The sequence below is a fragment of the Pelophylax lessonae genome (assembly GCF_965119305.1).
Source record: "Pelophylax lessonae genome assembly, chromosome: 2".
NCBI lineage: Eukaryota > Metazoa > Chordata > Amphibia > Anura > Ranidae > Pelophylax > Pelophylax lessonae.
The window spans coordinates 14,505,550-14,518,334 of record NC_138769.1 but is presented as its reverse complement, the minus strand read 5'-3'; the positions used below and the strand labels follow the sequence as shown (position 1 = coordinate 14,518,334).

The window sequence follows — 12,785 nt, the reverse complement described above, 5'->3', positions numbered from 1 at the left end:
ATGGAAGGCTACAAAAAAATGGCCGCCGGGGGAGGAAGTAAAGGCAGAGATCCTGCAGTGCTAACATGAGGCTGGAGCGCTCGCCGCCAAAATGGCGGTGCTTGGCGCCAAAAGCGCCGCTCCCCGCATATAGTGAACACCACCACACGCCTGCAGTATAATAAAATAATGGCGGATCGCAGCAGCGGCCCCCACATGTATGCACAAACATGGTCACAACATGCCCCGCAGCATACAGCCTGTCACACAGCACAAAAAGCACACAGTCTGAAACACAGAAACAGTGCAGGATGGCCCCCCTCCTTGCAGCCCACAGAAGGCAGCAAAAAAACAGACAGGGAGCCCAATAGTGTGAACGGAAGCAGGATTACACAGTCCCAGACTGACACCCACTAAACAGACAGGTCCCCACACAGATACACTTACCTTCTGAATGGCGTGGGGAGCCCGCCCAAGCGATCAAGCCGCTGCACATGGGACAGGGAGAGTCGCAGCCAGGACGCAGCAGACTGCGGTGCGAAACCGCATGGCGTCCAGTGAGGTAGCCACCTCACCGCAGCATCCCTGCAGCGAACAGGGATGGGTCGTTCACACATGCCAGGAAAAAAACCTGACTGAACGCTCAATAGCAGGCTGGGAAGCCACTGACCCACAACCTGCGACCAGGGGGGCCAGCCCGAGACCCAGCCCGCATGATCCTCTTCATCAGAAGAACTAACTAAAGCTGAAGAAATAAACAGCTAAGTAAAGAGAGAGAAAAACACTCAAATAAAATCAAAAAGAAGATAAAGGCTGAGACAAAAAGCCCCAGCACAGAAACAGCCTGCTAACTCCTGAAAGCTGGACAATGAAACTGAGGTATGGATACAGGAAGCAGGAGGGTATTGACTGAGGGGACCACCCCCTGGGGGTGGGATATGCTAAAAGCTTTAATATTGACATATTCTGTTGCCTAGCTACTCCTACGGAGCAAAGGTCAATTACCCCATAGTGACGAATATGGAGAGGCGGCGACTGTCGGAGGACGTAAGAGAAAAAAGGACGTCAATTTCATTTGGGTACAGCGTCACACGACCGCGCAATTGTCCGTTAAAGTCACGCAGTGCCGAATTGCAAAATAGGCCCTGGTCTTTGAGCAGCCAAATCCTCCGGGGCTTAAGTGGTTAAGGGTCGCCAGTTTGACACCCCTGTTCTAAAGGCTCCTTCCAGCAGGATAATGCACCATGTCACAGAGCTCCAGTCTCTCTGGTTTCTTCACCATGACAATGAGGTCACTGTCCTCCAATGGCCTCCACACTCACCACATCTCATCCAATAGAGCACCTTTGGGATGTGGTGGAACGGGTGATTGGAATCATGGATGTGCAGCCAACAAATCTGCAACAACTGCGTGATGCTATCATGTCACGGGAGCAAAATCTCTGAGGAATGTTTCTAACACCTTGTTGTTTCTATGCCACCAAGAATGAAGGCAAAAGGGGGTCCAACCCGCTACTAGCAAGGTGTACCTAATAAAGTGGCCGGAGAGTGTAGCTCGTTGTTGGTTAGACTTTCTAATTGTTAGGTTGATTATTCAGGTATCCTGACGCTGGGTTTTTGGTTCACTTATATTTTTAGGTTTGCTGATGTTTGGAAGGATTTTGTTGCACTGCAAATAAATCTAAAATGTAAGCATACAAAGTCTATTCCCAGTGTCCTGAGTGTAGCCATGCAGATCTGCCCAGCTCTGCTGCTGATTCCTGGCAGACTGTGGACTGAACTGTCCTCGGTGGGACCATGTTCCCAGGCACAGTGTACAGAGCCAGCGTGAGCCCCAGGAGCGCTCCTGAGAACCACCGTACAGGTATGTCAGTTTGCGCAGCCGAGCCAGCCTGCCGCAGTATATTTGCGCAGGGCGGTTGGCAAGCGGTTAACGACTTCTGGACCACCCCACATCAGATATAATGTTACAGGGTGGCCCTCCTGTGCAGAATCACCTATATACAGTATATGGGATTCTGCACTTCTGCCTAGGGCACACGCACATGCATTTAACCCTTTGATCACCCCTGATGTTTAACCCATTCCCTTCTAGTGTTATTAGTACAGTGCGTATTTTTAGCACTTATCACTGTATTAGTGTCACTGGTTCCTGCAAAGTGTCAGTTAGTGTCCCATTGTCCGCCGCAGTCCCGCTAGAAGTCGCTGATCGACCCCATTACTAGTATAAAAAAAAAAATATAATAAATAAATAAAAATTCCAGTGTATATCCCCTAGTTTGTAGATGTGATAACTTTTTGTGCAAACCAATCAATATACGCTTATTTGGATTTTTTTTTAACCAAAAATATGTAGCAGAATACAAATTGGCCTAAAATGATGAAGAAATTAGATTTTTTTTTACATTTTTTTATTGGGAATGTCTTATAGCAGAAAGTTAAAAATATATATATTTTTTTCTTTAACCACTTGCCGACCGCTCAAATTGAGCGTACTGCGGCAAAGTGGTTCGTTATCGTCCAGCGGCGTAGACCTACGTCGCTGGACTCCTCCCCGTGTGGGCGGCGCGCGCGCGCCGCCAGAGGCTCTCTCCCGCTGTATTCAGTCACAGTGGTAGTCGGGCCAGGGGAGGAGAGGCGGTGATCACCGCTGCTCTTCCCCGATCGTCGGGGATCTAGTGTGGAGATCCTCTGTGACAGGCAGGGACAGATTGCAGGGTTCAGCATAGCTGAACCTGCGATCTGTGCCTGTGTCACACAGTCCCCTCCCCCCACACACACGTCAGTAAGCACCAGGCATACATTAACCCCTTGATCACTAATAAAAGTTAACCCCTTCCCTGCCAGTGTCATTATTACAGTAACAATGCATATTTATAGCACTGATTACTGTAGTTATGTCACTGGTCTCCCCCAAAAGTGTAACAAATGTCAGTCAAGGGTCCGATCTGTCTGCCGCAATGTCGCAATCCCGCAAAAAAAAAAAAAAAAAAAAATCGCAGATCACCGCCATTACTAGTTAAAAAAAAAAAACAAAAAACTATAAAAATGACAAATTTCCCGTAGTTTGTAGCTGCGATGACTTTTGCGCAAACCAATCAAAATACGCTTATTGCGATTTTTTTTACCAAAAATATGTAGCAGAAAACAAATTGGCCTAAAATGTTAAAAAATTTTGATTTTTACATTTTTTGGGGGGGAATTTCATATAAAAAAAATGTGAAAAATATTGTTATTTTTTCAAAATTGTCGCCTTTTTTTTGTTTATAGCGCAAAAAGTAAAAATCGCACAGGTGATCAAATACCACCAAAAGAAAGCTCTATTTGTGGGGATAAAAAGGGTACAGCGTCGCACAACCACGCAATTGTCTGTTAAAGTAACGCAGTGCCGAATCGCAAAATATAGCCTGGTCAGGAATGGGGTAAAATCTTCCGGTCTTAAAGCGGTTATAAATACGCTCATTGAAAAATTTTTTGTCAAAGACATGTAGCTAAATACATTTTGGCCTAAATATATGACAACAATTGAATATATTGGATATTTTATAACTGTCAAAGTAGAAAAATATTGTTATTTTTTCAAAATTGTCGCTTTTTTTAATGAATATCGCAAAAAAAAAAAAAAAAAAAAAAAATCGCACAGGTGATCAATTAGCACCAAAAGAAAGCTCTGTTTGTGGGGAAAAAGGGCATCAATTTTATTTGGGTACAGCACCCCACGACTGTGCAAATTTAAAGTAACGCAGTGCCGAATCGCAATAAATGGCCTGGTCATTTAGGGGGAAAATCTTCTGGAGGTCAAGTGGTTACATTTGTGAGCTCTCCTTTTCCTTTTACAACGGAGGAAGGGGAGAGAAACTGAGAACTGAAAATACACTATATTACCAAAAGTATTGGGACGCCTGCCTTTACACACACATAAACTTTAATGGCATCCCAGTCTTAGTCCGTAGGGTTCAATATTGAGTTGGCCCACCCTTTGCAGCTATAACAGCTTCAACTCTTCTGGGAAGGCTGTCCACAAGGTTTAGGAGTGTCTATGGGAATGTTTGACCATTCTTCCAGAAGCGCATTTGTGGGGTCAGGCACTGATGTTGGAGAGAAGGCCTGGTTCACAGTCTTCGCTCTAACTCATCCCAAAGATGTTCTATCAGGTTGAAGTCAGGACTCTGTGCAGGCCAGTCCAGTTCCTCCACCCCAAACTCACTCATCCATGTCTTTATGGACCTTGCTTTGTGCACTGGTGTGCAGTCATGTTGGAATAGGAAGGGGCCATCACCAAACTCTTCCCACAAAGTTGGGAGCATGAAATTGTCCAAAATGTCTTGGTATGCTGACACCTTAAGAGTTCCCTTCACTGGAATTAAAGGGCCAAGTCTAACCCCTGAAAAACAACCCCACACCATAATCCCCCCTCCCCCAAATGATTTGGACCAGTGCACAAAGCAAGGTCCATAAAGACATGGATGAGTGAATTTGGGGTGGAGGAACTGGACTGGCCTGCACAGAGTCCTGACCTCAACCCGATAGAACACCTTTGGGATGAATTCGAGTGGAGACTGCGATCCAGATCTTCTAATCCAACATCAGCTCCTGATGACGTCAAATGACAAAACGCGTAAAGCGTCCTTCCGTCACTTCCGCTTTCTGAACATGTGAACCACATTTCCGACGTTTGGAGTGCATCGCGTTCCGGAACTAACCCGGGAGCGGACCCACGCCGTCTGTATCTGATCTGCTCGTTATACACTGCGAATTTGTGAGTAATATTTTTATTTTCAATAAAAGAACTTATTATACAATATACTTCACTATATGAGCCTTTCCTCCCCATTTATGATCGGGACCTCCAACCTTATTTATGACCGCTATATACAACGCTATGAGGGTTAATGGAATGAAGGAGACGATGCATACTCCCTATTGATGCTGGTGAGGAGACTTACTCTTGATACATACCACGCTTGTTACCCCTGTAGGGGTACCATTATCTGGTGAGTGCGCAATTCACTAGGGGGACACAGGATTCACTTGCACGCGTCACCTCCTAAAAATTCCACTTTAACTTGTGAAAGCTTGGGATTGGACGGTTGTCATCTTCTCCATATTATGGACTTTTTACTTTTACAAGGACTCACCTACCTAGCCACTTGCTTTTGATGTGATACTTATCACTTTAAAGGTGTCATCGGACTTCACCTGCTTGTCATTTTATTATATTGATATTTTATACCCTTTATTCACTTATTTGTGACTTTTTATTATTGTATTAGGATTTTTCCTCCCTTTGCCCCCTCTTTTACTTGGGGCACACTTTATTTTTTTTTCTACACTTTTTATCACCCATCACATTCATGTGATTTATTGTACTCACTGCCTTGGCACATTCCTTTTTGTTTGCCATATTTGGGGACACTTCCATCCCCTCCTTCCTTTTCAAGGAGCACTGTCACTTTAATTTATTATTGCACCTCCTTTGAAGTACACTGTCACTTTATATTGCAACCGCACTTATCACAGTTGCACTTTATTAAATTATCAATTTGTGGGTTATTTGTTGCACTTTATCTATTTGTGGGTCATTTCCATATGATATTTATTTGATTGTGCATTTTTATCTATTACACATCTTTCATCTTTATATTGTATACAGTTTTTTGCATTTAGCACTTTATTACCTTTTTATGTATCATTTTTTGGAGAGTTACTAGTACATGTCATTTACATCTACCCAGGGCTTTTTTTTCAGCGGGAACGCGGGGGAACGCAGTTCCGGCACCTCCAGCACTAAATGCATGTAATGGTGAGGGATTCTGGAGGGGCTAGGATGCTGGCTGCTGGAGGATCTATTGTAACTGGCAGGGTTTATTTTTGCATGAGGGTTTATTGTTGCTAGGGGGTGTCTTATGTTGTTGAGGGGTCAATTGTTGCTGACAGGGATCTACTGTTGAGGTATAAGTCTATTTGTTCTTGCTCCTGGAAAATCTGTTGTTGCTGGGGGTCTAATGTTGCTGGGGTGGATCTATTGTTGCTGAAGTAGTATTCTGTAACAGGGGGTCCATTTTTGCTATAATGTTTTGTGAGGGGTCTATTGTTCCTAGAGGCTCCATTATTGCTGAGAGGTCTATTGTTGCTGGGGTGTGGTCTTTTGTTGCTGGGGGGGGGGGTCTCTTTTAGCTGTTGTGTGGTCTATCATTGCTGGAGGGAGATCCATTGTTGCTGGGTGAATCTGTTATTGCTGGGGGGAATCTAGTTTGGCTTGGATGGGGGTCTATTGTTGCTGTGGAGGAATCTATTGTTGCTGGCTGTGAGGGAACTATTTTACTGCTTTTTTTGTTATCATTGCCAAAGTCCATACAAATTACTTAGGACCACAAAATAATACTTGGTTCTTTATTCTCTAAAAGAGGCGGTACTGGAATGTGGGTAGGGGGTGGAACCAAGGGACGGTGCTCAGAGGTGGGTAGGGGCGGAGACAAGGGGTGATTTAATAGTGGGAGTTCCTGCACCTATTCTCTGAGAAAAAAAGCCCTGCATCTACCTATCTACATTTATTCACTCACTCACACAACACTATTGTGGCAGCGCCAAGTACCTTCCCTTTTTCCACTTCCAACATCAGTGCCTGACCTCACAAATGCCCTTCTGGAAGAATGGTCAAACATTCCCATAGACACTCCTAAACCTTGTGGACAGCCTTCCCAGAAGAGTTGAAGCTGTTATAGCTGCAAAGGGTGGAGCCAACTCAATATTGAACCCTACGGACTAAGGCTGGGATGCCATTAAAGTTCATGTGTGTGTAAAGGCAGGCGTCCCAATACTTTTGGTAATATAGTGTGTGTATATTCAAACATATACTCTTTTTAACCTCTTGGCGCCAGCGCCACACAAATATGCGGGCTCTTGGGGGTGGGGCCTTGGCACCAAGCGGCTGCCAAGTCCCAATACTTTTGACAATATAGTGTATATGTATTAGTTTGGGTTACAGCGGCTGGGGAAAGTTATCGAACCCGAAAGAGATAGAATGCATGACACTTCCGGGTTCTTACTAGGCAGGGAAGATCAGCGAACTGACTGTTGCTGGTCTCCCTCCCTTCTACCCAGCGGCATCCACAATGCCAGTTCCAAGTTTACAGATGGGAGTGCAAAACATGGCTGGAGGTGCATGCAGGGAAAGGGGGAGAATGTACCAGGGGTGTGTGGAAGAGATTTTATTTCTAAACCCCTAACTAGTTAAAAAATATAAACTAAACACTTTTGCCTTCAGTTCCCTCTACAGCTTAGTAAAGCCCAGCTCCGGCCATGTTTTGTTCTGGAAGGGTCAGATTCTGGGTGCTCCATTCTTCAGGTTTATTACATTGTATCCAATTTCTGATAAAACCTGACCCGCCCCCACCTCTGCATCTACCTGTCGGAAGATCTCGTCCTCCTCCCGTCTCCGCCGCTCCTCCACCTGTCTCCTCCCGCTTTCTTCCGCCTCTCGGATGCGTCGGTGGCGTTCGGCGAGTAAGGCGAAGGCGTTGATTCTGCGTTCTTCCTGCAGGCGGACGAGCTCTTTGGAGAGGAAATCGAACATATCAGAGAGGACCTCCCCCTCCAGCCGGGACAAATGCTCTTCCTGCACTGCGGCCTGTAGAGAGGACACATTGGTCATTGAATACTGAACGATCAATCATGCCGATAATTTAAAGGGGCCCTTCCTCCATGTCCATGAAAATTAAGCGTCATGACCTCATTACCTTTCCTGCTCATTTATTGAATAGACATGCAGAATGAAAACATTTGTTTCGATTTATTATTTACATAAATTTGTGAGTTAAATTATTATTTTTTATTTTTTTATTGTTTTCAGCAATCGTTTAGGTTTGTCTAATTCTAATCGATTAAAATTTTCCAAATTCTGTCACATTATACTCAATTCGTCTGAATTTGGAAAATTCCAATGGATTCTAATGAAATTCAAACAATATCGTGCTAATGTGTAAAAATAGTGAAAGCAGCAGACACAACAGAAGACAATCCGTGTAAAATCAGTAGAAAAAATGTGCAGCGCTAAAAACATAGCCAATGTAATAAGTAAATACATATATAAATGAAATTAAATAATATGAACGTGATAGAAGAAAAAAGTCCAATGTGTTGTAAAGAAATAAATCCACAGTATATATTCCACGTGAATAGTCATTACACCGTGTATAGAGTAAATACTACCGACAATAGGGGGGAGCTCACCAGAAGGTGTAGACCCAGTTTGGCATACGCCTAATGGCGTCAGTAAAGGCAGTAATAGATGTGCAACCATCGGGAGGGGTGGTTGGCTCCTGGACACCACTTTCCACTCAGCTGACAATAAGCCCGTATATTTCAGTTGATTTGGACACCTCCAAGCAAAGGACCACCCAATCACCATGAAGTATGGATAGAAGTCTTGTCTTTTGATTGAGCTTCTTTGGAGAAGACTTCTATCCATACTTCATATGTAATTGGGTGGTCCTTTGCTTGGAGGTGTCCATATCAACTGAAATATACTGGCTTATTGTCAGCTTAGTGGAAAGTGGTGTCAAGGATCCAACCACCTCTCCTGATGGTTACACATCATGGTTTAGCATATGCTAAACCATGTGTAACCATCATATGCTAGCATATGCTAAACCATGATGTGTAACCATCAGGAGGGTTGGTTGGATCCTTGACACCACTTTCCACTCAGCTGACAATAAGCCAGTATATTTCAGTTGATATGGACACCTCCAAGCAAAGGACCACCCAATCACCATGAAGTATGGATAGAAGTCTTCTCCAAAGAAGCTCAATCAAAAAACAAGGCTTCTATCAATACTTCATAGTGATAGAGTGGTCCTTTGCTTGGAGGTGTCCATATCAACTGAAATATAAAGGGCTTATTGTCAGCTATGGACACCTCCAAGCAAAGGACCACCCAATCACTATGAAGTATGGATAGAAGCCTTGTCTTTTGATTGAGCTTCTTTGGAAAAGACTTCTATCCATACTTCATATGTAATTGGGTGGTCCTTTGCTTGGAGGTGTCCATATCAACTGAAATATATGGGCTTATTGTCAGCTGAGTGGAAAGTGGTGTCAAGGAACCAACCACCCCTCCCGATGGTTACACAACGTGGTTTAGCATACGCTAGCATATGATGGTTACACATGGTTTAGCATATGATGGTTACACATGGTTTAGCATATGCTAAACTGGTTCTATACCTTCTGGTAAGCTCCAAAAAACAAAACAGACTATTCCTCAGGCTATGGACTCTTTTTATAGTCCTGTAGACCAGAGACCACCCACAGGATGTAATCATTCCTCTTGACCACTCACATGTCATTTTGTGAGTGAGATCATCAACACATGGTTGCACTCCCCCCCCCCCCCCCAAGACCACATGGTCAATTGGTGGATATGCGGCAGCCATCTTCACACACAACGTCAAAGCTCACTAAACCATATGTGGGTGAGAGATATTATTACCTATGCATGGGAACATTTGTCATTAATCAGTTAAAAATATCCACAACTGATGCAATCCACCTGTTGATCCCATACATTGGCAATAATTACAATTACATACATTTCTACTTCTCGTAGGGGCCTAGCTTTCCTCAATGCTTTTTTCCCTACACACATCACACAATTCATAGTTACAAAAATATGCCTACAACATCCACAAGCTCATTATCTTCAAATAAGCATGTACAATGTGTATGCAATAAATATCCTAAACAGTTACTAGATCCTTACTATGGAGACTGACTGCTTTCTCCAAAATCCTCAGATCAAGTCTAAAGCCGACATATTGTTCCTTTTGTATTCCAAAAACAACTCTTTGTCTGAACACATGCTTGTTTCAAAAGTCCTAAACACCACCTCCCCATACTTCTTGTTCCTCAATCGGACTGGTTTATTTGCATATCAATGGCGGGGGTAGGGGAACCGAGCTTCTTAATACAGAATCTAACTAACAAAAACATTTGCTATAAAATCATTAAATATCTATATACCAGCCACGATTTCTGATGATACCCTTCTCTGTTGGTCATACTATGACTGGTCATACTTAACACTTCGGGGTGTTGAGGTTAACATTTTTTTGATACCATAATAATACAAGCAGGTGGAACCCCTTTGTTACAATATCTGTATTGTTCTGTACATCTGACATTTTTTTATTTACTGTGTTTTTATCTGTTCTGTTCTCTCTCTGAACTGAAACTTAATAAATATATATATATATTTGCAAAAAAAAAAAATCATCAAATATCTATAGTCACATATAAAAATATAACATCACAAATTCTCATTGGGCTTCATAATCAAACACAAAAACTCAATTTGAGCCCGTTTGTCATTCAATTTTATATTCCTGTATAGACCTTTAAATCCCCGTGCCATTAACCATTAAAATAAATAGTAAAGATCAAAAAAGAGAAAATAGAAAGAAGAGAAGAGGATAAAAAGAAAGAAGCAAAAAAAATAAAAATAAAAAGTATAGAAAAAAATAAATAAAAAGAAGAAAAAAAAAAAAAGGTAAATAGCCTAAAAGAATATCTATACCTTATTTTTTGAATTCTGTTTCAAATGAGGTGGATCTGGGGTACTTTTTTAGAATTTGTCTGCCGATCTCTTAATTAAAAAATAAAGAAGAGTAAAAGTCAGAGAACGCTTACTTTGTGCTCATCGAGTTCCCGCTGACGCTGCAGGGCCAGCGTCTCCTGTCTGTCATCCTTCTTCAGCAGTTGGCCCTCCTCCTGCAGAGCGTGTGTGGTGCGCAGCTCCCGGATCAGCTCCAGACGCTTCTCCTTCCCTTCAAACATCTAAAAAGAAATGGAATATTGTTGGTGAGATACGAAGGAATGGGAAAAGAAAACTTTACTAATGTAGATAACCATTGGACATGTGAGGAACGAACAAATTCATTTAGTTTTGATCTGTTATTTAAATAATTTTAAATAAATTCACTTTCGGAATTAGTTTCCTCTATTTAGTTTAGACGTCAATACAATTTTCCAAATTCAGTCAAATTAAAATAAATTAACCACTTCAAGACCGTCCTACTTCTGACATTTGTTGCTTACAAGTTAAAATCAGTATTTTTTTGCTAGAAAATTATTTAGAACCCCCAAACCTTTATATATATATATATATATATATATATATATATATATATATATATATATATATATATATATATATATATATATATATATATATACACACACACATATATATATATATATATATATATATATATATATATATATATATATACTGCAATGACCGCCATTTTATTCTCTGGGGTCTCTGCTAAAAAAAGAAAAAATTATATATAATTTTTTCTATATTTTTATATATATATATATAAAATTTTATATATATATATATATATATATATATATATATATATATATATATATATATATATATATATATATATATATATATGTGTGTGTGTGTGTGTGTGTGTGTGTGTGTGTGTGTGTGTGTGTGTGTGTGTGTGTGTGTGTGTGTGTGTGTGTGTGTGTGTATATATATATATATATATATATATATATATATATATATATATATATATATATACACACATACACACACCTATCATTTTTTTTTAGCAGAGACCCCAGAGAATAAAATGGCGCTCATTGCAGTATGTATTTTTATATATATATATATATATATATATATATATATATATAGATAGGCTTGGGGGTTCTAAGTAATTTTCTAGCAAAAAAAAAAACTGATTTAAACTTTCAAACGTAATTTTTTGGGGGAAAAATACATTTCAATGAATTTAAAAAAACTAATCAGTAAAAGTTAGCCCATTTTTTTTGTATAATGTGAAAGATAATGTTACGCCGAGTAAACAGATACCAAACATGTCATGCTTTAAAATAGCGCATGCTCGTTAAATGGTGACAAACTACGGTACTTAAAGATCTCTATAGATGACACTAACATTTTCTTAATGGTTACCAGTTCAGAGGAGGTCCAGTGCTAGAATTATTGTTCTCACTCTAACGATCGCAGCGAAACCTCACATGTGGGATTTGAACACTGTTCAGATTTGCGGGCACAACTTACGCATCTTTGGAGGGATAAAGCGCTTTAGATTTTTTTTTTTCCTTCATTTTATTTAAATCGATTTTTTTTTTCACACAGTATCTTTAAAAAAAAAAAAATTAATTCTGGTCACTTTTATTGCTGTCACAAGGAATGTAAACATCCCTTGTGACAGTAATAGACAGTGACAGGTACTCTTTATGGAGGGATCGGGGGGGGAATGTGACAGTAATAGCAGTGACAGGTACTCTTTATGGAGGGATCGGGGGGAATGTGACAGTAATAGGCAGTGACAGGTACTCTTTATGGAGTGATCTGGAGTCTATAAAACCCCAGATCCCTCCACTGCACTTAAAAGTACTCAAAAATGCCAAGATCAGCGTTTTTTTTTTAATCAGCGCTGTTGGCTGTCGAGTAAACCGGAAGCAACGCCGCTTCTGAGTTTTTAGATCAGCGACCCGATCAAAGTCTCCTCCCACTCCTTGTAATAACAGCTGATTATCCGCATCGGTTGGGATTACTAGAAAGCCGACTGTCAGCTCTAAAAATCGGTACCGGGGTGATGCCTGCAGCTGCATATCATTCCGGTATAACCAGGTATGTGATCTTGCGGCAAGTGGTTAAATTTTACCGAAAATTCGGATCGGCATTTAAATTCAAATTTATTCTGTTCGAATTTCGATAGATGCTTATAATCTTTCTACTTTGTTCTTTTGCTTTTTCT

At 41.1% G+C, this 12,785-nt stretch overlaps 1 protein-coding gene across 1 annotated transcript in view; it reads right to left on the bottom strand.

The window, feature by feature from the left end:
* Positions 1 to 12,785, bottom strand: part of CFAP91 (cilia and flagella associated protein 91) — a 67,719-nt gene that overhangs the window by 13,777 nt on the left and 41,157 nt on the right. Inside the window, exons 13-14 of the mRNA XM_082246968.1 lie at positions 10,669 to 10,815; positions 7,388 to 7,609 (exon numbers count right to left, since the gene is read on the bottom strand). Of these exons, the coding sequence (XP_082103094.1) occupies positions 7,388 to 7,609; positions 10,669 to 10,815 (369 nt within the window). The remainder of the gene's footprint in view (positions 1 to 7,387; positions 7,610 to 10,668; positions 10,816 to 12,785) is intronic.